Source organism: Salmo salar, chromosome ssa01, assembly GCF_905237065.1.
Source record: "Salmo salar chromosome ssa01, Ssal_v3.1, whole genome shotgun sequence".
NCBI classification, from domain to species: domain Eukaryota; kingdom Metazoa; phylum Chordata; class Actinopteri; order Salmoniformes; family Salmonidae; genus Salmo; species Salmo salar.
In genome coordinates, this window is record NC_059442.1 from 83,494,105 (window position 1) to 83,518,627 (window position 24,523).

Consider the following 24,523-nt stretch of genomic DNA (forward strand, 5'->3'; position numbering starts at 1 on the left):
AAAACAGAGATGCTTGTTCTAGGTCCCAAGAAACAAAGAGATCTTCTGTTGAATCTGACAATTAATCTGGATGGTTGTACAGTCGTCTCAAATAAAACTGTGAAGGACCTCGGCGTTACTCTGGACCCTGATCTCTCTTTTGAAGAACATATCAAGACTGTTTCAAGGACAGCTTTTTTCCATCTACGTAACATTGCAAAAATCAGAAACTTTCTGTCCAAAAATGACGCAGAAAAATTAATCCATGCCTTTGATACTTCTATGTTGGACTACTGCAATGCTCTACTTTCCGGCTACCCGGATAAAGCACTAAATAAACTTCAGTTAGTGCTAAATACGGCTGCTAGAATCCTGACTAGAACCAAAAAAAAATATCATATTACTCCAGTGCTAGCCTCCCTAAACTGGCTTCCTGTTAAGGCAAGGGCTGATTTCAAGGTTTTACTGCTGACCTACAAAGCATTACATGGGCTTGCTCCTACCTATCTTTCCGATTTGGTCCTGCCGTACATACCTACACGTACGCTACGGTCACAAGACGCGGGCCTCCTAATTGTTCCTAGAATTTCTAAGCAAACAGCTGGAGGCAGGGCTTTCTCCTATAGAGCTCCATTTTTATGGAATAGTTTGCCTACCCATGTGAGAGACACAGACTCAGTCTCAACCTTTAAGTCTTTACTGAAGACATATCTCTTCAGTAGGTCCTATGATTAAGTGTAGTCTGGCCCAGGGGTGTGAAGGTGAACGGAAAGGCTGGAGCAACGAACCGCCCTTGCTGTCTCTGCCTGGCCGGTTCCCCTCTTTCCACTGGGATTCTCTGCCTCTACCCCTATTACGGGGGCTGAGTCACTGGCTTACTGGTGTTCTTCCATGCCGTCCCTAGGAGGGGTGCGTCACTTGAGTGGGTTGAGTCACTGACGTGGTCTTCCAGTCTGAGTTGGCGCTCCCCCTTGGGCTGTGCTGTGGCGGAGATCTTTGTGGGCTATACTCGGCCTTGTCCCGGGATGGTATGTTGGTGGTTGGAGATATCCCTCCAGTGGTGTGGAGGCTGTGCTTTGGCAAAGTGGGTGGGGTTATATCCTACCTGTTTGGCCCTGTCCGGGGGTTTCCTCGGATGGGGCCACAGTGTCTCCTGACCCCTCCTGTCTCAGCCCCAGTATTTATGCTGCAGTAGTTTGTGTCGGGGGGCTAGGGTCAGTCTGTCACATCTGGAGTATTTCTCTTGTCTTTTCCGGTGTCCTGTGTGAATTTAAATATGCTCTCTCTAATTCTCTCTTTTTCTTTCTTTCTTTCTCTCTCTCGGAGGACCTGAGCCCTAGGACCATGCCTCAGGACTACCTGGCTTCATGACTCCTTGCTGTCCCCAGTTGTTTTCAACTCTCTAGAGACAGCAGGAGCGGTAGAGATACTCTCAAAGATCGGCTATGAAAAAGCCAACTGACACTTACTCTTGTGTTACTGACTTGTTGCACCCTCGACAACTACTATGATTATTATTATTTGGCAATGCTGGTCATTTATGAACATTTGAACATCTAGCCCATGTGCTGTTATAATCTCCACCCGGCACAGCCAGAAGAGGACTGGCCACCCCTCATAGCCTGGTTCCTCTCTAGGTTTCTTCCTAGGTTTTGGCCTTTCTAGGGAGTTTTTCATAGCCACCGTGCTTTTACACCTGCATTGCTTGCTGTTTGGGGTTTTAGGCTGGGTTTCTGTACAGCACTTTGTGATATCAGCTGATGTAAGAAGGGCTATATAAATAAATTTGATTTTGATTTTTTTGAAGCTGAAATCACTGAAACAATAAATGGCCGAAAGTATGTGGACAACCCTTCAAATTGGTGTATTTGGCTATTTCAGCTACACCTAAAAAATCGAGCATGCAGCCATACAATCTCCATAGACAAACATTGGCAGTAGAATGGCACGTATTAAAGAGCTCAGTGACTTTCAACATGGCACCATCATAGGTTGCCCCCTTTCCAAAAAGTCAGTTCGTCAAATTTCTCCCCTGCTAGAGCTGCCCCAGTCAACTGTAAGTGCTGTTATTGTGAAGTGGAAATGTCTAGGAGCAACAACGGCTCAGCCGAGTGCTAAAGCACATAGCTCGTAAAAATCGTCTGTCCTCAGTTGCAACACTCACAACCAAGTTCCAAACTGCCATTGGAAGCAACGGCAGCACAATAACTGTTATTTGGGAGCTTCATAAAATGGGTTTCCATGGCCGAGCAGCTGCACAAAAGCCTAAGATCACCATGTGCAATGCTAACACGGAACCCAAACCGGCTGCGCGCGTGCGCCATCGTGCATAAATGTAATTTGTCTTGCTAGCTAATTTGTCCTATTTAGCTAGCTTGCTGTTGCTAGCTAATTTGTCCTGGGATATAAACATTGAGTTGTTATTTTACCTGAAATGCACAAGGTCCTCTACTCCGACAATTAATCCACACTTAAAACGGTCAACCAAATCGTTTCTAGTCATCTCTCCTCCTACCAGGCTTTTTCATCTTTGAACTTATATGGTGATTGGCATCTACACTTTCATAGTTTTACCACGACAACCGGCAACAGTTCGTCTTTCAATCACCCACGTGGGTATAACCAATGAGGAGATGGCACGTGGGTACCTGCTTCTATAAACCAATGAGGAGATGGGAGAGGCAGGACTTGCAGTGCGATCTGCGTCAGAAATAGGAATGACTTCTATTTTAGCCCTTCGCAACGCAGACGCTCGTTGGCGCGCGTGAGCAGTGTGGGTGCAATAATTGAATAACATGGATTTCTAAATATATTTTGCAACTCTCGCGCACGCGACTTGTCCGGTCTGGTCAGCATGTAAGCGTCGGCTGGAGTGGTGTAAAGCTCGCCGCTATTGGACTCTGGAGTAGTGGAAACGCGTTCTCTGGATTGATGGATCAGTCTTCAACATCTGGCCGTCCTACGGACAAATCTGGGTTTGGCAGATGCCAGGAGAATGCTACTGGTGCCAACTGTAAAGTTTGGTGGAGGAATAATGGTATGGGGCTGTTTTTCATGGTTGGGCTAGGCCCCTTAGTTGCAGTGAAGGGAAATCTTAATGCTACAGCATACAATGACATTCTAGACGATTCTGTGCTTCTTTGTGGCAACAGTTTGGGGAAGGCCCTTCCTGTTTCAGCATGACAATGCCCCCATGCACAAAGTGAGGTCCATACAGAAATGGTTTGTCGAGATCGGTGTGGAAGAACTCGACTGGCCTGCACAGAGCCCTGACCTCAACCCCATTGAACACCTTTGGGATGAAATAGAACGCCGACTGCGAGCCAGGTCTAATCGCCCAAAATCAATGCCCGACATCACTAATGCTCTTGTGGCTGAATGGAAGCAAGTCCCTGCAGCAATGTTCCAACATCTAGTGAAAAGCCTCCCCAGAAGAGTTGAGGCTGTTATAGCAGCAAAGGCGGGATCAATTCCATACTAATGCCCATGATTTTGGAATGAGATGTTCAACGAGCAGGTGTCCACATACCTTTAGCCATGTGGTGTATATTAGTTTAATACAAAACCAAACAATATGATATTGAATTGAGTCTTACCGCAGATCCCCGCTGATGCACTGTTGATGATAGGAGTTGAGGATACGAATCAGCTGCTGCAATGTGTCCACATTCCTCAGATCAGGAGAGTCCTGCATCAGCTGAGAGGAAGAAAAACATAAAAACGGCAAACTGATTCCAACATGTTGAATAGGCCTTGCATAGTTCTCTTTAAACATGACAAATTATGTGTAATAAATAAAGTAATCAATCAAGGGCAGTGGTGTAGTGGTGCCTTGAGAAGTGGGTATACTCTAATTTTGCCAAACATTTCCTGAATGGCCCACCTGGCGAAGAAAAGGCGTGAAAAATGTGTGAAAAATAATTTGACAAACAGTGACATACATTCTGAAAGACCTAAAATTAGGAACCCCATATTGGTCTTTCAAAGACAGGCCAACCCAAGCTGTAGTGTGCAGTAGGCTAATAGTAGGTCTACTATTGACATAGATACATGAGAATGTCAATGTCAAAGTCAGAAATCTTCCAAAAAAATTGTTTCGCTCTCAAAGTTACATTTTATTAAAATAAATAAATTGGATGCTTTAACCTCTACTGGATTAGTGTCCCGATGCACAATATGCGATATTTGACTAGAATGGCATTGAAAACAAAAGCATGTCTTATATGGTCAGAAAGCTTAAATGATTGTTCATCTAACTGCAGTGTCCAATTTACAGTAGCTATTACAGCGGAAAAAAATACCATGCTATTGTTTGATGATAGTACACAACTACAAAACACTTTTATCAAGGCAACTGGTTTGATACATTCACCTCTGACGATATATAATGTACTTATATTCAGTAATCTTGCTCTGATTTGTTATCCTGAGGGTGCCAGAGATACAATGTAGCGTAGTTTTGTTTGATAAAATACATTTTTATATACTAACACGATCCATGTTGTATACAGCGTTTTACATGAATTCTGACTCTTTCAACTTGCAACAAAACAATCTATGAAATCTAACTGGCTAAACCTTGTTTCACCCGGTCAAGTTTGGTTTCTGTGCAATCCTCAGACGCTTTAGAAGGCAACCAAACCTGTTTCATCATTCTACATTACGTATTGGCTACACAACAGGTCAATTAGTCCATGGAGGACAGCCATCATTGCGCAGCAATGAGACGGACGGTGTTCACTTGATTGTCAGTCCCTTGGTCCAATGACCATCTATCATTTTGAAACATAGCTAGCTAGATAGCCAATGAGCTGGGCTTTACATGAGTATGTGATGCCCTTTGTAGGACTAACGCCCATTGTCCTATGGCTGCGCGCAATGCGATTCATTGTCCATTGAAAATCCACAGGATGCAGCGCAGTTTACGTTACGCAGCCCTCGCTTTCTTCTACAAAGTTTACTCAACACTGAAAAAGTACAACATGGCTACTAAGAGTGTAAACGCTAAATCAAACTTCAAGTATACACATTTGGAGGAGATTATTGCAGAAATTGACCGGGAGAGTGACACGAGGAGTCCTGCGCGCAAGTAAGATTGGAAGGAAAAGGTAACGTTACTTTTATATCAGTAAGTAAAATACGTTTTTGCAAAGCTGTCATCAAGGCAAAGGGTGGCTACTTTGAAGAATCTCAAATATAAAATATTTTTTGATTTGTTAAACACTTTTTTGGTTACTACATGACTTCATATGTTTTCATTCATAGTTTTGATGTCTTCACTATTATTCTACAATTTAGAAAATAGTAAAAATAAAGAAACCCTGGAATGAGTAGGTGTGTCAAAATGTTTGACTGGTATTGTATGTTTATAGATATGTGTTGTGTATTTGATGCAGTGCTCACCCCTGCTAAGATAAAGGTTAAATAAAATAAGTATTCGTAAACTTGAGTTGTAACTGTTTTTTTGGGGTTTTTTTTTAAAATCCTCAATAGTGGATGACCTGTGGGAGCCAACTTCAGACACCACATTCAAGTCCTCTATCCCCCACTCATTCAAATGTCGGAATTGGTTCCTCCAGTCTGACCCCTCTGCTGTCTGTCTCCCCCCCGCCTGACCATATAGAGTGAAGGTTAGTACCTTTTTATGTAGGGAAGCTAATGATCCATCATGTATGACATTCCTGGGGGTGTGTAAATTGTACTTTTTTTATTACCATAGCATTTTTGTATGTTCTCTGTAGTTATGTACTTGGAAATGTATCAATTGACCAATTCGGCGACTTGGGTATATTTGGGCAAACTCGTGAGGGACAGCTGGGAGACTTGATACAAAATATTATGTAGATATCTCATTCTTGAATGTATCAGTCTGAAACTTTGCACATGACTGGACAACACCTAAATTACACCCCCAATCTTTTGCATTTCAAAGATGATGCAACAAAAATAGAAAATGCATGTTTTATCTTTTACCTGATCTAATGTGTTATATTCTCCTACATTCATTTCACATTTCCACAAACTTTAAAGTGTTTCCATTGAAATAGTATCATGAATATGCATATCCTTGCTTCAGGTCCTGAGCTACAGGCAGTTAGATTTGGGTATGTCATTTTAGGTGGAAATTGAGATGTAGGGTACAAATGCTCACACCACATCAGGAGACCACTTTTGAGGCTTGGGAAAAATCCACAAAATTTAGATTTTTGAGTCTGGTTACCCTTTAATTCAACTGCAGTTGGCACCTAATATTCTTGTTTGGTTAGTGGTGTTTCTGTAGTGCACATGAGATGGAGTTTGCAAAACAAATGGCCACTGGATTGATGCAAATAATCATGATATATTTCTGTCAGACTACTTTGTAGCTCTAACATTTAATTGAGAAGGTTTTTGAGAAAGCCTTTCCATCTACCAGAAGACAGTTAGGCCTATCATTAGCATCACTATATTTTTCCTGTTCCTTCATTGTTTGAAACCTCTGTTTTACTTCATATTATGAGGCATGTCCTACCTTTCTTCAAAGTAGCCGGTAGCCAAAATACCACCATAGAAACGTGGAGACATTATTTTATAAAGACTTATGCGCTCTCCTGTTCAACTTTCTATCATTGTCTATCAGGCAAAGGAATCATTTTATTCATATTAGCAGACCATAATAGTTGTTGCATCTTTCGATCTCTCCTCTTTCTACATTTCTAACCGATATTTCCATCTCGTTCCATGAAATTGCTTGCATGTGCGGTGTGTTTTCCCCAAATTGCATTTTGGAACATTTGTGTGTAGGCCTACTAATGTGTGCACATTGCTGGCTTAGAATTTCAAGAAATAATAATTTATCAACATTTTAAGCTAAACATTCTGATCTGTTCCATCAGCCTTATTAATTGATACGGTATATACCTCCACCACACTACTTTGATACGCATCCTGGGGATTAAGGGAGTATACACAATGCCCTAAATGTGGGTATATAGCAAATACCTGCGTATACCCTCCACTACACCACTGCAACGGTGGGTGGATCATTATTGCTAATACTGTCTAAACCCAAGTTCTCACTTACGCTTTGGAGAAGGCTACAGTGTTTCAGAGCCAGATCCTCCAGACTGGGGTCTATCTGTTTCCCCTCAAACAACACCTGCTGGATGAATGCTGCTACTACAAGCATCCCACGCCAAATAGACCTGAAGGACAGAAGAAGTTGAAGAAGGTGACTAATATAAAAAATGTCTGTATTTTGACTTTATTTGGTATGAATCAATCTACTGATCAACTAATGAGTCAGTCAGTCAGACAATCAATTAATCAAGGAATAACTAACTATATCAATCAATGAATGTACCTGATAGAGTCCAGGTGCTGGAGACAGCCAGGGTTGCAGAGGGAGCTGTACTTCTCACCGAATGCTCTATCCAGACATGGCTGTAGGAGCTCCACTCTGCGTAAGAGGGACTCACACTCTGTCAGGGACGTCACAGTCTGCAGCTTGGTCCTCTCCACACAAATTCCAAGAGCCAAAATGTCCTCTTGCTGCCACAAAAAAAGATTGGCATCATGCTTTCTTTTTTACTCCAGGTCGTAACATAATTATTTTGAGTGTTGTTCCTTGTGGCCATATGTGACCAGGAAAAACTTCCATCCCTAGTTAAACTTAAATCTGGACCTTATTTATGGTGTAATTGATGTGATCTCACCATGTCTGTGGGCTTTGTGTGTGAGGCCTGCTGTAGAATGTCTGTGGCCAGCTGGGGCTGCAGCAGCAGGATATGGGACAGAGTTTCCAGTCTGGGAGCATAGTGTCTAGCTGCAGCCATCACCCAGGCAGGGGACAGATCAGGGTTCATGGTCATGGAACGCTGGAGTTCAGACACACAGCCCAGCGCCGCTCTGGTGAACACCTGTGTACGGGAACAGGGGTAACCAACTTGAGAAAATATAATGGCAACACTTATTAATGAGAATTCATAGATCATTTATCGTTCATTAATTGACAGTTGTTAGTATTCCCAATATCTTTTTACTAGACTGTTTTAAAATGTGATGTGAAATGGTATCTCAAGATTCACACAGTCGTACCCTCAGCTCATCTTCAGATTTGATCTTGAAGGAAAGTAGCAGAAAGTCACGCAGGTATCGTTTGTCAAAGTCCAGATGCTCCTGGTCTGAGAGTTTCCCTATGAGGCTACCCAGCTTGCTACTGGTTGCCGTGCTCACAAACTGGACAATCCTCTGGGTGCTGTCATCCTCTGTGACTGAGAGTGAGATTCAGTTAGTTAGACAATACACTCATAGCATAATATAATTTCTTTCGTTCTAGATAGTCCCAATACAGACACATGATTGGAGACATAGATAAACCAGGTAACAAAGTTTGTCACTCACCTGGTATAAACTCTGATTCCTCCCACAGGCTTTGGAAGTGCATTCTCATGAGCCAACTGAAGGGGAGGCACAGGGGTGTTCCTCACCACCCAACAGTAAGTGATGTTGCACCAAGACCTCCTTGTCTGACCCACTAGAGGAAAATGGAAATAGAATTACACAACTATATATCAGTCAGGTATTTTATTTAGTTGATTTCTTAAATTGAGATCAAAAAGGTTATTGGAACTACTCATAGTGACATTTATATCTCAGCAAGTACAAAACAATTGCCCTTCGGGGACAATACCAATTTACTGAACTGGATACCTGGAGTTTAGTGGTGGTGTAAGGTCCAGAATCTGTCTGTCTGCCAGAATGTCCAACCAAAGCTGTATGAGGGCCTGACTGAGGCCAGCAGAGATCAGCAGGTCCAGGTTTGCATCCCTGTCCAGAACCTCCACCATATAGGCCAGGACTGGAGTCAAGGTGGACTGCAGACAGCGCCATAGGGTGTGTCTTACAGTGAAGGAATACACAGAGAGAACATATCAGACCCAGGAAGAAATACTGAGGAAAGCATCTTCTTATATCAACTATATATGAACAGCGCACATCAGACCCAGGAAGAAATACTAGAGTTGATATAGGAAGATACCTATCTTCTATCCAAGACAATTGTTATAGTTCATGGTCGGTCTAATAAGATGGTGTTGGTGTTTGACTACCATAGAGTTCTACTTTAAATTGTTGTACTTCTAAAGTGTTGTACCAGGTGTTCTACTACCTTAGAGTGCCCCCCTCCAGTAGAGCCTGGCGTTTCTTGGCTTCTCTGTTCACCCACTCCCCTGGATTGTGAACCAGCTCCTCCCTCTGTACCAGGGTCCCTGCCAGTCTACCCAGCAACACGTTCTGGAAAAGAGCTGTAGGGCACATGAAAAACAGTATTACCTAAGGGACAGATCGAAATTTACTGGGGGGGGGTTCCAAGTAGAGAAGGGTTGTCAAACTTTTGGGGGGGGGCTTTGGGGAGAGTCGTGCATTTTTTTCCCCCTGGTTTACTTTCACTCTTCAGCTCATATTTTCCTTATAAACAATGGCTTGACTTACTTTTGATATTACCCTAATAAAGTTTATAAACATTTGTGAAGGTATGGTGTGGCTATTATTAAGCTTTAGTTACTGCAGGCCTATGATAGGAAGGCAGTGCACCCCGGCACTCCAACTGACTCCGACTTGAGGTGAGGAAGACTGTAACAATATAACGCTTATCTTTATACAAAATATACTGATCGAAAATTTTCGAATTACCCTCCTGAATGTCTATATCTGTATTGCAGACGCAGTAGCCTGCCACCGGCATATCTCTATCTCTCTGGGGTTAGGCCTAAAATTCTCTTCCATTATTTATTTGTATACAGTTGAAGTTGGTAGTTTAGATACACTTAGATTGGAGTCATTAAAACTCGTTTTTCAACCACTCCACAAATTTCTTGTCAACAAACTATAGTTTTGGCAAGTCGGTTAGGACACATACTTTGTGCATGACACAAGAAATGTTTCCAACAATTGTTTACAGACATATTATTTCACTTATAATTCACTGTATCACAATTCCAGTGGGTCAGAAGTTTACAAACACTAAGTCGACTGTGCCTTTAAACAGCTTGGAAAATTCCAGAAATTGATGTCATGGCTTTAAAATCAAAATCAAATCAAAGATCCCCGAAGCTTTAGAAGCTTCGGATAGGCTAATTGACATCATTTGAGTCAATTGGAGGTGTACCTGTGGATGTATTTCAAGGCCTACCTTCAAACTCAGTGCCTCTTTGCTTGACATCATGGGAAAATCAAAAGAAATCAGCCAAGACCTACAAAAAAATTGTAGACCTCCGCAAGTCTGGTTCATCCTTGCGAGCAATTTCCAAACGCCTGAAAGTACCACGTTGATCTGTACAAACAATAGTACGCAAGTATAAACACCATGGGACCACGCAGCCGTCATACCGCTCAGGAAGGAGACTCATTCTGTCTCCTAGAGATGAACGTACTTTGGTGCAAAAAGTGCAAATCAATCCCAGAACAACAACAAAGGACCTTGTGAAGATGCTGGAGGAAACAGGTACAAAAGTATCTATATCCACAGTAAAACAAGTCCTATATCGACATAACCTTAAAGTTAAAGCTTGGTCGCAAATGGGTCTTCCAAATGGACAATGACCCCAAGCATCCAAAGTTGTGGCAAAATGGCTTAAGGACAACAAAGTCAAGGTATTGGAGTGGCCATCACAAAGCCCTGACCTCAAACCTATTGACAATTTGTGGGCAGAACTAAAAAAAATTGTGCGAGCAAGGAGGCCTACAAACCTGACTCAGTTACACCAGCTCTGTCAGGAGGAATGGGACAAAATTCACCCAACATTATTGTGGGAAGCTTGTGGAAGGCTACCCAAAACAATTTAAAGGCTTATTTGACCCAAGTTAAATAATCTATAGAATCTTTACTAGGATTAAATGTCAGGAATTGCGAAAAACTGAGTTTAAATGTATTTGGCTAAGGTGTATGTAAACTTCCGAATTCAACTGTATATACAGTGGGGCAAAACAGTATTTAGTCAGCCACCAATTGTGCAAGTTCTCCCACTTAAAAAGATGAGAGAGGCCTGTAATTTTCATCATAGGTACACTTCAACTATGACAGACAAAATGAGAAACAAAATCCAGAAAGTCACATTGTGGGATTTTTTTAATGAATTTATTTGCAAATTATGGTGGAAAATACGTTTTGGGGCTGTCGCTGGGCAACACGGACTTTCAACTCCCTCCAAAGATTTTCTATGGGGTTGAGATCTGGAGACTGGCTAGGCCACTCCAGGACCTTGAAATGCTTCTTACGAAGTCACTCCTTCGTTGCCCGGGCGGTGTGTTTGGGATCATTGTCGTGCTGAAAGACCCAGCCACGTTTCATCTTCAATGCCCTTGCTGATGGAAGGAGGTTTTCACTCAAAATCTCACGATACATGGCCCCATTCATTCTTTCCTTTACACGGATCAGTCGTCCTGGTCCCTTTGCAGAAAAACAGCCCCAAAGCATGATGTTTCCACCCCTATGCTTCACAGTAGGTATGGTGTTCTTTGGATGCAACTCAGCATTCTTTGTCCTCCAAACACGACGAGTTAGAGTTTTTACCAAAAAGTTATATTTTGGTTTCATCTGACCATGACATTCTCCCACTCCTCTACTGGATCATCCAAATGCTCTCTAGCAAACTTCAGATGGGCCTGGACATGTACTGGCTTAAGCAGGGGGACACGTCTGGCACTGCAGGATTTGAGTCCCTGGCGGCGTAGTGTGTTACTGATGGTAGGCTTTGTTACTTTGGTCCCAGCTCTCTGCAGGTCATTCACTAGATCCCCCCGTGTGGTTCTGGGATTTTTGCTCACTGTTCTTGTGATCATTTTGACCCCACGGGGTGAGATCTTGCGTGGAGCCCCAGATCGAGGGAGATTATCAGTGGTCTTGTATGTCTTCCATTTCCTAATAATTGCTCCCACAGTTGATTTCTTCAAACCAAGCTGCTTACCTATTGCAGATTCAGTCTTCCCAGCCTGGTGCAGGTCTACAATTTTGTTTCTGGTGTCCTTTGACAGCTCTTTGGTCTTGGCCATAGTGGAGTTTGGAGTGTGACTGTTTGAGGTTGTGGACAGGTGTCTTTTATACTGATAACAAGTTCAAATAGGTGCCATTAATACAGGTAACGAGTGGAGGACAGAGGAGCCTCTTAAAGAATAAGTTACAGGTCTGTGAGAGCCAGAAAACTTGCTTGTTTGTAGGTGACCAAATACTTATTTTCCACCATAATTTGCAAATAAATTCATAAAAAATCCTACAATGTGATTTTCTGGATTTTTTTTCTCATTTTGTCTGTCATAGTTGAAGTGTACCTATGATGAAAATTACAGGCCTCTCTCATTTTTTTAAGTGGGAGAACTTGCACAATTGGTGGCTGACTAAATACTTTTTTGCCCCACTGTAGTAGTGGTGTACGGATAACCCCGCACGGTTCGGCACGCATGTGAACCGTGAAAAAATTGCAAAGTTTAACCATCATAGTGTGAAAGTTTTACTGCCACTGTTACTTTTTTAAAGTAATAATTCCTTAAATCTCAAAGCAGAGTTGCAATGAAAAGATAAAGACAAGACCGATGCGTGCTGTGTTTTACTCTGAAGCCTGAAGGTTTATTTTTATTTTTTAATTTTTTAAAGCAGTTGTGTGTGTACTGTTCACGTGAACAGGGCATGTTGAATCCCAACGAATCAATCCTGGATGCTCGCATTGCAAAGAAGAAAAAAGATTAGTGACAGCCATGGGTAGCGTAGACAGCCATGGGTAGACTCATGTATGGGAGCATTTTGGCTTCCCTGTCAAATACGATGATGGAAGAAGGGTGGTGGACAACACCATTACAGTGTGAAGGCATTGTGCCACAAGAAAGCCGTATGATCATGGAAATACATGTTTAAAGCGCCATCACCCTGGTGTGTCAGAGACGGGAGCCATCACCAAATCTATTGGGATGTTTATCGATGAGGCCATACTCTGATGCCCTCACCACAGACGGGTGGACCGCCAAGACAATGGAAAGTTACGTGACTGTGACTGGTCACCACCACAGAGGAGTGGGAGATGCAAAGTCCGGTGCTACAGACACACCCCCTCTATAAGATTCACAAAGGCACAAATCTGGCGCAGGTACTGCTAGGAGCAGTAGCAGAGTGGAAGCTAGAGAGGCCCAATAGCAATATCCCAATCACCACAGATAATGCCAAGTAGAAGTGATAGAAGCTGGACTGGGGCCACAGATAGCTTGCTTTGCACATGTGATCAATTTAGTATCCCAAAGGGGAATCTCAGTGAACCAGATGGACCGCCTCCTTGGGAGGATCAGGAAGGTGGTTGCCTTTTTCCACCGACGCACAACAGCCGCTCACGTGCTTAAGACCAAGCAAGAAATGCTACAGCTACCGACCCACAAGCTCATACATGATGTCACAACAAGTTAGCGCTCCAACATGTCATAAGTGGAGATCCATCTTGAGCAGCAGGCAGCTGTATACTCTGCACTGACAGACAAGACCCTGAAAAATAAAGACATTGTCACCTTGTCTGATGATGACTTGAAAGTGGCAGAGGAGGTCCTCCAGGTGCTCAAACCCCTCAAAACAGTTACAACCCTATTGAGCACTGAAACTGTCTGTGTCCATGATCCTACCTCTGAAAACAAGGATTCTACAATCCATGGCCCCAAGTAAGGAAGACCGCGCCATCACTAATGTAAAGGACTACCTTCATAGATCTACTGTACTGGATCCAAGGTTCAAGTCCCTGTCTCACCTAGACCCTGCCCTACGCCGGAGGACATACTGTGATCTCACCACTGACATTGTGGCCACTGAAGAAGTAGAAAAAAATGAGTGAATGACTTAAATAATAAATATACTGCAGTCTAATCTTAGTCTATGTGTCACGTCCTGACCAGTAAAAGGGGTTATTTGTCATGGTAGTTTGGTCAGGGTGTGTTTGTTTTGGGGTTTAGGTTCTATGTTATCTATTTCTATGTTTATCTAGTTTTCTATTTCTATGTTGGGTTTTTCGCAATGGCCTCCAATTAGAGCCAGCTGGTTGTCAATGTCTCTAATTGGAGGCCATATTTAGTTGTTTCTTTCACTTGTGTTTGGTGGGTGGTATTTTCTGTATAGCCTGGGAGCCTTATGGAACTGTATTTTTGATTTGCAATAATAATGGCTTTTATTAAATGTTATTGCCACAATTATAAACTCAGCAAAAAAAGAGGATCCTGAAAAAGGGATGTTTGTCTATCAAAGATAATTCGTAAAAATCCAAATAACTTCACAGATCTTCATTGTAAAAGGTTTAAACACTGTTTCCCATGCTTGTTCAATGAACCATAAACAATTAATGAACATGCACCTGTGGAACGGTCGTTAAGACACTAACAGCTTACAGACGGTAGGCAATTAAGGTCACATGAAAACTTAGGACACTAAAGAGGCCTTTCTACTGACTCTGAAAAACACAAAAAGAAAGATGCTCAGGGTCCCTGATCATCTGCTTGAACGTGCCTTAGGCATGCTGCAAGGAGGCATGAGGACTGCAGATGTGGCCAGGGCAATAAATTGCAATGTCTGTACTGTGAGACGCCTAAGACAGCGCTACAGGGAGACAGGACGGACAGCTGATTGTCCTCGTAGTGGCAGACCACGTGTAACAACACGTGCACAGGATCGGTACATTCGAACATCACGCCTGCGGGACAGGTACAGGATGGCAACAACAACTGCCCGAGTTACACCAGGAACGCACAATCCCTCCATCAGTGCTCAGACTGTCCACAATAGGCTGAGAGAGGCTGGACTGAGGGCTTGTAGGCCTGTTGAAAGGCAGGTCCTCACCAGACATCTCCGGCAACAACGTCGCCTATGGGCACAAACCCACGTCGCTGGACCAGACAGGACTGGCAAAAAGTGATCTTCACTGACGAGTAGCGGTTTTGTCTCACCAGGGGTGATGGTCGGATTCGCGTTTATCGTCGAAGGAATGAGCGTTACACCGAGGCCTGTACTCTGGAGCGGGATCGATTTGGAGGTGGATGGTCTGTCATGATCTGGGGCAGTGTGTCACTGAGGTTGTTGTCATTGCAGGCAATCTCAACGTTGTGCGTTACAGGGAAGACATCCTCCCTCATGTGGTACCCTTCCTGCAGGCTCATCCTGACATGACCCTCCAGCATGACAATGCCACAAGCCATACTGCTCGTTCTGTGCGTGATTTCCTACAAGACAGGAATGTCAGTGTTCTGCCATGGCCAGCAAACAGCCAGGATCTCAATCCCATTGAGCACGTCTGGGACCTGTTGCATTGGAGGGTGACGGCTAGGGCCATTCCCCCCAGAAATGTCCGGGAACTTGCAGGTGCCTTGGTGGAAGAATGGGATAACATCTCACAGCAAGAACTGGAAAATCTGGTGCAGTCCACGAGGAGGAGATGCACTGCAGTACTTAATGCAGCTGGTGGTCACGCCAGATACTGACTTTTGATTTTGACCCCCCCCCCCCTTTGTTCAGGGACACATTATTACATTTCTGTTAGTCACATGTCTGTGGAACTTGTTCAGTTTGTCTGTTGTTGAATCTTGTTATGTTCATACAAATATTTACACATGTTAAGTTTGCTGAAAATAAACGCAGTTGACAGTGAGGTTGTTTTTTTTGTTATTGAGTTTAGTTCTATGAAATATGAAAATATAAAATTAGTTAGTTTAATAGATCAAGTCATTTTTTTCTGCAGGGTCAAGCCACAGAGCAGCAGACTGAGGCATCTCCTCCACAAAATAATTTGGCCATGAAGGAGCTTTTCGGGGAGACCTTTGCGAGCAAGGACACAGGCAAGACGTTTGCCAACAGTATCAAAGAGGAGGTGGCATCCTACAAGGCAGCAAACGGCATTCCAGTGGATGGTGATCCACTGGCATGGTGGAAAAGCAAATACCCTCACATTGCCATGATGGCAAGACGCAACCTGGCTGTGCCTGGCACTTCCGTTCCTAGCGAGAGGGTGTTCTCCACGGCAGGGGACATAGTGACTGCAAAGAGGCCTACCCCCCAGACAATGTAGACATCCTCATCTCTTTTGAAAAATTATTTGAATTTATAAGCTCAGGTCTGCTTTGTTTTCTTTCTTTTTTGACTTTTTTTTAATGATGTGGACACAGGCTATTTTTTCATTCACTATTGTTCAAAGGAAGAAGGTATCATGCCTCATATTGCACTTTAATTTAACAATTGAGTATTGAATATTTTATTTTAAGATTTTATTTCAACCTTGAAAAGTTCCTTGCTTTAAGTGTTCTTTAAGTAATAAATGGAAAGCAAAGTTATACTTGTCTCCCTTTTTTTCTGATCTGAAAAATGATCCGATCCGTTATACCAGTCAGAAGTTTTTCTTTATTTTTTACTATTTTCTACATTGTAGAATAATAGTGAAGACATCAAAACAAAGGATGGCTACTTTGAAGAATCTCAAATATAAAATATACTGCTCAAAAAAATAAAGGGAACACTAAAATAACACATCCTAGATCTGAATGAATGAAATAATCTTATTAAATCCTTTTTTCTTTACAAAGTTGAATGTGCTGACAACAAAATCACACAAAAATAATCAATGGAAATCCAATTAATCAACCCATGGAGGTCTGGATTTGGAGTCACACTCAAAATTAAAGTGGAAAACCACACTACAGGCTGATTCAACTTTGATGTAATGTCCTTAAAACAAGTCAAAATGAGGCTCAGTAGTGTGTGTGGCCTCCATGTGCCTGTATGACCTCCCTACAATGCTTGGGCATGCTCCTGATGAGGTGGCGGATGGTCTCCTGAGGGATCTCCTCCCAGACCTGGACTAAAGCATCCGCCAACTCCTGGACAGTCTGTGATGCAACGTGGCGTTGGTGGATGGAGCGAGACATGATGTCCCAGATGTGCTCAATTGGATTCAGGTCTGGGGAACGGGCGGGCCAGTCCATAGCATCAATGCCTTCCTCTTGCAGGAACTGCTGACACACTCCAGCCACATGAGGTCTTGCATTAGGAGGAACCCAGGGCCAACCGCACCAGCATATGGTCTCACAAGGGGTCTGAGGATCTCATCTCGGTACCTAATGGCAGTCAGGCTACCTCTGGCGAGCACATGGAGGGCTGTGCGGCCCCCCAAAGAAATGCCACCCCACACCATGACTGACCCACCGCCAAACCGGTCATGCTGGAGGATGTTGCAGGCAGCAGAACGTTCTCCACGGCGTCTCCAGACTCCAGACTGTCACGTCTGTCACATGCTCAGTGTGAACCTGCTTTCATCTGTGAAGAGCACAGGGCGCCAGTGGCGAATTTGCCAATCTTGGTGTTCTCTGGCAAATGCCAAACGTCCTGCACGGTGTTGGGCTGTAAGCACAACCCCCACCTGTGGACGTCGGGCCCTAAAACCACCCTCATGGAGTCTGTTTCTGACCATTTGAGCAGACACATGCACATTTGTGGCCTGCTGGAGGTCATTTTGCAGGGCTCTGGCAGTGCTCCTCCTGCTCCTCCTTGCACAAAGGCGGAGGTAGCGGTCCTGCTGCTGGGTTGTTGCCCTCCTACGGCCTCCTCCACGTCTCCTGATGTACTGGCCTGTCTCCTGGTAGCGCCTCCATGCTCTGGACACTACGCTGACAGACACAGCAAACCTTCTTGCCACAGCTCGCATTGATGTGCCATCCTGGATGAGCTGCACTACCTGAGCCACTTGTGTGGGTTGTAGACTCCGTCTCATGCTACCACTAGAGTGAAAGCACCGCCAGCATTCAAAAGTGACCAAAACATCAGCCGGGAAGCATAGGAACTGAGAAGTGGTCTGTGGTCCCCACCTGCAGAACCACTCCTTTATTGGGGGTGTCTTGCTAATTGCCTATAATTTCCACCTGTTGTCTATTCCATTTGCACAACAGCATGTGAAATGTATTGTCAATCAGTGTTGCTTCCTAAGTGGACAGTTTGATTTCACAGAAGTGTGATTGACTTGGAGTTCCATTGTGTTGTTTAAGTGTTCCCTTTATTTTTTTGAGCAGTGTATATTTTGATTTGTGTTATTTAATAGTTTGTTTTCACTATTCTACAATGTAGAAATAGTAAAAATAAAGAAAAACCCTTGAATGACTAGGTGTGTCCAAACTTTTGAATGGTACTTTATATATAGGTGGACAATAATTGTTTTAGGAAAGTACCCTCCCAAAAAATAGGAAGTAAAGTTTTGCATACGCTACACATAAAGACTCTGGCAAGTGTGCTAGTCCAGTGTCACTTTGATTATGCCTGCACATCATGGATCACCAGCAGCCCCAAACATCTAAAGAATAACCTACCAACCAAACAAGCTTATAAGAATTGTACTAAAACTCCTCCCCTCATACTCTGTAGGTTAAGCATTTTTTTGTCTCTATCTCTAATGTGTCTGTATTTATGTAATTGTATATGTATTCATGTAAATAATAGGGACCACAATGGAAATAAGTCCCCAAATGTATTGTGCAATCCCGGTCACTTCTCATCTTTGTGTATATATGTCTTGTTTTAACTCGCAAATAAAATCAATCAATCCAAAATGTGCAGCGGCCAATTGATGAATGGAAAGAGACATCTGTTACAAAACACCAACAAGTTGATTGAGATGCATTTTCTGTTTGTCAAGGTTGACAGTCTATTTATTGTGGTGTTGAAAACGCAAACCATGATATTGAAGCGCCCGAAGTTGGTATGCTTTGTTTATTGGTTGTGTGGTGCATTGGCACAGAAAACTGTTGGTGGAAAATTTGTTGCATCTATTTAATATAATTATAAATATGACATCAAAATGTTGGAAATCGGATTTCCCCCTAGCTGATCAAGGTCTGCAGCCGGCTCTGATTGTAGTGTAATGAAACAGGCAGGGAGAGTTAGCTCGTCAGTTGTGGTCGGCGAACCCTCAACCTTACCTTCTGGCCCGTAGCCCTGCGTGGAATCGACTGTGCGCCCCCCAGTAAATTTTGATCTGTCCCTAACCTTTCACTTCACTGTAGTACAGTATATGCAGTACACTCAGACAGTAGTTTTCCACTGTGTTTGTATACTTTAGTAACATGATGGTTGTATGTGAGAATCACATCAAAAACAGCAATAAAGAGCAATGAAGTTCAAGAGCAGTAAAATAATGTCAAGGACTGTCTATTTACCTCCCATCTCTCCATGGTTCTCTCCAAGAAGCCCCAGCAGTATGTTCATGCGCTGCATGCTCCTGGAAGTTATGTCATTGGGGTCTCTGAGCAAACCCACTGCTTTCTGAATGCAGGACCTCACCAGGGATAAACTGTGCAGGTGTGCCGTCTCTGCTTGGGCATTAACAGACTCACAGGTCTCTATATCTGACTGTGCAGGTGGGACAAGCTTGCTGATTGGTATTCCGCAGAAAACCGACAAGTTCAAGCTCATGTCTTCTGTGTCCCTGAGGTCATCAATGTGCACTGAAAGCCAGACACCTGGAAACAAAACAAACCATAAACACACAAATATTAATTAATGGATATATGCAATAGTCAACAGCACATCACTGTACATTAGCCTTGCCAGACTGGAAACTGTAACTCACCTCCTTGGAAGCCAATGTACTGAGATCCTCCACTCTGAATGCGGGACAGCTTGGTGATGAAGACCACATAACAGGACTGATCTGACTCCAGCGTTATCAGGTAGTTCAGAGTGCAGTATCTGGACACACACAGTGTGATAAGGTTAGTTTCACTGAGGGATTGCAACAACTCTATCTCTTCAGCACTGGATTGACCCACTATTTTTAACCACATAGCTTAAGTTTTAAACAAATATTATAATTTGCCAATTTTGTTTTGTTTAAAGGACCAACAGTATAATATAACAAATATTTTTGCATTGTAATTTCAGAGAATGTCCATAATATGTCTACATTAATAGTGGAATGATAGTGTAAAAAAAAAAAAAAATGCCCCAAAAATGATTTGGCCCACACAAAATTGCATTCTAATGGTGCAGCCTTCTTATTGGACCGTCTCTTGTTGTCAAGTTGACTGGGGCCAGCAAAGGGCAAGCATCCAATGTGTTGAAGGCAGGCTGTGTTGTTGCAATTTACCTAATTTCCACAAGGGGCCAACGTTTAACATAGTATTGGTCATAGTGTTAAAAGATTACTAATTGAGAACATCTCAAACAAAATCAGATACAAAAAAAAAGTACTTTGCTGATGCTATCAGCTCGTCGCTACAGTGAGAGTCCTCTATGTCCATCTGAACGACCAGAATACGGATGGACGGACCAGCATCTTGTAGGAAGGCGCTAAAGCAGTAAAGGAGAGAGAATGTGAGAGTGATGAAAACAGCTAGAGAGAAAAACCTAAGTGTATAACTTGTGGTGTTAAGATATAGTGGTGTTGTACCGTATCTTGCTGCAGAAGGAGACCTCTGTGTCAAATTGGTGAAGAGACAGCAGGAGGAAAGTTTGGGTGTGCAGGCCCAGAGCGTGAGCCAACCCTCGCACGTCAGATTTGGTGAGCAAACTGGAGAATGTGGTGACCTTACAAAATGGAAGAATAAACAGTGTTGGTGAAGTAAACTGGTACTATAAACTGTACTGGTATTATTTGGGTTCATAAGTTCACAACTAATTTTATGTAACTCTACTTACTTCAATAAACTTGCTGGAGTTCTCTGACGACAAGTGGCTCTTCATGAAGTCCCTTAGTGAGTGATTATGCTGATGATGAAAGTACATCTTCTGAAGTCTTTCTTTCTCCTGATTTCCGAGGTCTGTATACTTCAGTCTTAGCACTGAGTCAGGTGTGGCACAATTCAACAGGAAACTCTTGGCTGATTCAAAGACCTTCTCTTCCTCATCTGTCCCATTAGACTGACTGTTTTCTGTCTCCACATAATCTTTGTCCGCATCCATTGCCATGTAATCATCATCTACTTTGCTATTGGTAGGTGTGCATGCCGGTTCTCCATCTTGATCATCTACCACCTCCATGAGAACATCATCCTCAGCCTCATCCATTGAAATGTTCTTCTTCTCTTCATCATCAGCATCCATATCCATAACACAAGGATCAGCCCCTTCTTTCTGTCTGTGCTCACCTGTCTCATTTGCTTCCACGTCCCCCAGAGGCTCATCTCCTTCATCCTTGTGTTGCTGATCCACAGCCTGATCCCTCTGATGCTCCCTACTCTCCAGGGCCTGCAAGAGAGCACTGGCACAGGCATCCCCATGGAAACCAACAAAAACATCAGACAGCTGGAAATCTTCTGACACCACAGTGCCAGAGAAGTCTTGCACCCACTCTTTGAGTTTGGCCAGAACCCTGTGCTGCCAGGGAGTCAGGTCTGTGCTTCTGTCCACCCTGTGTTTTTCCAGCCTGTTGATGAGTGGCACTGGGAATTGTGTGTAGACCTTCATCTGGTCCTCTATCACCACCAGCCTGAAGTCCCTGTGGACACGACACTTTACCCTGTGGGACCCCAGCCCCAGATCCACATACTGCTGCCCACTCAGGTAGACATAGTACTGGTTCAAGGCATCGTACAGGCTCTCATAGAGGTTCTGTAGGTTCAGAAGGATGACAGTACGGCCTGTTTCCATGCAGGTCTTCACCCGGTTCACATTTCGGCATATCTGGGCATATTCCTGATCCTTGGGAAAGCCTGAGCCAAACACAATCTCAGGGGATGCATAGTCTGCCTTGGCAAAGACTTGCTGCTGAAGGATATGGAGGGCTGCATTGTTGGTGGTTAGAAGAAGGAGGTACCGGCTTTCTTGGTTGTTGTCTCGGGCAAGATTTTGTTCAACCATTTGCAGAGTGCTTGGTCTGGGAACTTCTCTGAGGTTCTGGGAGACATCTTGGAAGAAAATGACAGGATCAAAGTCTTCAGGTTGTCCACTGAAGTTACGCAAGATGGCTTCTGCCAACTCTCTGTCGTTTGGTTCTTTTTCTGAACATTTGACTGTGGCAAAAAGCATTTTCACCAGACTGTAATAGTCTCTGAGACCAAAGAACTGGTTCTTCGCTGTCTCTTTACAAATATTCAAAAAGGCCTTCGCTAACAGCGGAAAGAGGTGTTTGATTTTCAGAAGAATTGGGTTGGAGGATGAGCAGATCCCTTTGGCTGTTTCCACCAGCTCATCCTCACTCGGATCCCACCGAGACACAAAGATCCCCCTGTTCATCTTTGCCGGGTCCAGAGCCCAGTTTGAGATCCCAACAAACCCAACCTTCATGTACGGGTCTGGCCTGTCATTGTCAATGCAGCCATCCTCCAAGAGGGGATGAAGGGTCTTCAAGGGCATCTGTGGGGAGTCTTCTGCTAACCCAATCTCATCCAGCACCACCACTGACACATACTCATCCATGTTTTTGTCTTTCTGGAATCGGGCACAGTTCCTGAAAGTTCCGATGATGCCCTCAGGGCTGGAGTGAGGACTGCACTGGAAGGAGACCATGTGCACCTGCTTGAGCTTCTGGAAGAGGCTACAGTGGGACGCTTGGCCCTGCATGGCGTCCGCAACCACAGTCTTGGCCAGGGACTTAGAGCTCCCTGGTTTGCCAACCAGAAAGAGTGGAATCCTGAGCTCAATGCAGACCACCATGAGGAACACGTTCTCTTTGAGCGCTATGTTCTTGGCCACTGTCTCCCTTGTCTCTATGTTCTCGAGGAAGAAGTCTTGACATGACGAAATCACCTGCTGCAGTGATTCTGGGGTGTTCAGCGGTTCTGGGAAGTGTTGACTGATAGCTGATAAGTACTGCTTCTTTGAAACCAGAGATGGGTAGTAGCACACTCCCACTGCAAGTGCCAGGCACTTCAAAGTCCTCTGAATGCTGGAATCATTGGAATCAGGGAACAGGTCGTTGCTATGGTGGTAAAACCATACTAGCACCTTTATGGACCTCTCCACGTCTCTCAGACTCACAAAACTGCACTCGTTCTTTCGATTACGCATGTAATTTTGAGAGGCTGCCAACACACCTGATATTACATTGCCACACACCACAGGCAAATCATGATCCTTGGCTTGCTTCTGGACAATCTGTCTGATGTAGGAGAGCTCAGTGGAATTGCTCAACTGGCCAAAGTCCCAGACCAAAGGAGCCATGCTAGGAGGCAGTGGATGGACCCGGTACACTAGCTGCCTCAAAGGGACTTTGCCAAGACAGTCTTCTGTTTCTCCTGCCTTCACTCTGTATCCCAACCCAGCATGTTCCAAGCGTTCCACCATTTCAGGAGAGTGCCTCCGATAAGGGTTGCAGGCAGCGATTATCTTCAGGCCAGTGTTCGCCTTCAGGGGCTGTCCTTGCACAGTTCTGTCACACAGAACTTCTTTTATAGCAAAGATGGATTCCGTGGTGTTGGCTTCATCGAAAAACAAAACCGTGTCCAGTTTGTGTGTTTTCAGGTTGATATCTGCCTGTCTCTCTGCCTCCCTCACCTTTCTGTAGATCATCTCAGCTGTAGTTCCTCCATGCACTTTTACCAGCTTCATATTTTCTACCTCTCTGTCTTCCCTCTGGAGATCACAGAGGAAACGGACCAATCGGGTCTTCCCACAGCCAGTCTCTCCCATGATGATGACGGGGATTCCACAACGGAACCTCATGTGAATGGCTAGCATCTTCATCACGTTATCAGCAGTGAGCTCATAGGTCGGGTCTGGATCAAATGTCCCCTTCATCATCCCTTTCTTGGCACCAACAACACGTGAAATCCTCTTGATCTTTTCTGCTCTGGGCAAACCGTCAAAGTCTTCAGTGAGCGAGATCCCTTGTCGCTGAAGGCCCTGTAGAAGTTCATGAGTCATCACATCTCCCATCAACACTGCATGGCTCTGAGGATCAACTGCATTGAGAGTGTTTCCGCCAGGACTTCTCATCACATGAAAGCCCAGGAATGACATCGAGAAGTGGTCCGCATTGAAGAAAATGTATGGATGAGACTCCCGTTCCCAACGCTTACGAATGGTCAAATGGGCCAGAAGGTCATCTCCTTGGTTGTCATCAAGGAGCAGAGAGGGACTCTGGTCAGAAGTGTCCATAGACGGTGAAGCAAAATCCCGTGCCATCCGGATCATGAATTTCACGATGAAGCCCTTGAAACCCCGCAGGTGTTCACCAAGGAAGTCTGGGTCACAGAAAACTGACTTCTCACAGTCTTTCAACTGCAAATTTAGGAACCAGGTGAAGTTTTTGAGCTCAGCCCATGACGGATCTTTCAATCCACAGTTTGCCAGAAGGTGATGTAGACAGTCAATAGGATTCCCCTCTCTGGATCCTTCCCGGTGATAAAATGGATCCAGGTTCTCATTTCTGTTGAATCGTTTCAGGAACTGATAAGGCCTCTGAATCCCTCCACTGGCAAACTCCTGCTCATCCATCAGTGGGTCCAAGGTTCTCCGGTTCGTCAACAACAACTTCTTCACCTCCTTCGGTGGTCTGCATTGGATGGTAGGTAGAATGTCAAGAAGTCCAACTCTCATCTATGGAAAAAACAAGATCTCATTACATATGTGAAG

At 44.0% G+C, this 24,523-nt stretch overlaps 1 protein-coding gene and 1 long non-coding RNA gene across 2 annotated transcripts in view; one reads left to right on the forward strand and one right to left on the reverse strand.

The window, feature by feature from the left end:
* rnf213b (ring finger protein 213b) overlaps positions 1–24,523 on the reverse strand; it is an 83,991-nt gene that overhangs the window by 43,223 nt on the left and 16,245 nt on the right. The window contains 14 exon segments of the mRNA XM_045723416.1: positions 3,576–3,676; positions 7,043–7,163; positions 7,322–7,509; positions 7,674–7,877; positions 8,056–8,231; positions 8,362–8,427; positions 8,430–8,494; positions 8,671–8,859; positions 9,128–9,263; positions 19,168–19,470; positions 19,581–19,699; positions 20,201–20,299; positions 20,400–20,536; positions 20,648–24,487. Coding sequence (XP_045579372.1) covers positions 3,576–3,676; positions 7,043–7,163; positions 7,322–7,509; positions 7,674–7,877; positions 8,056–8,231; positions 8,362–8,427; positions 8,430–8,494; positions 8,671–8,859; positions 9,128–9,263; positions 19,168–19,470; positions 19,581–19,699; positions 20,201–20,299; positions 20,400–20,536; positions 20,648–24,487 — 5,744 coding nt within the window.
* On the forward strand, positions 4,876–16,462 carry LOC106611947 (uncharacterized). The gene is made up of 4 exons (XR_001330184.2): positions 4,876–5,087; positions 5,473–7,189; positions 8,390–8,456; positions 15,711–16,462. It is a non-coding gene; the product is annotated as an uncharacterized lncRNA (long non-coding RNA).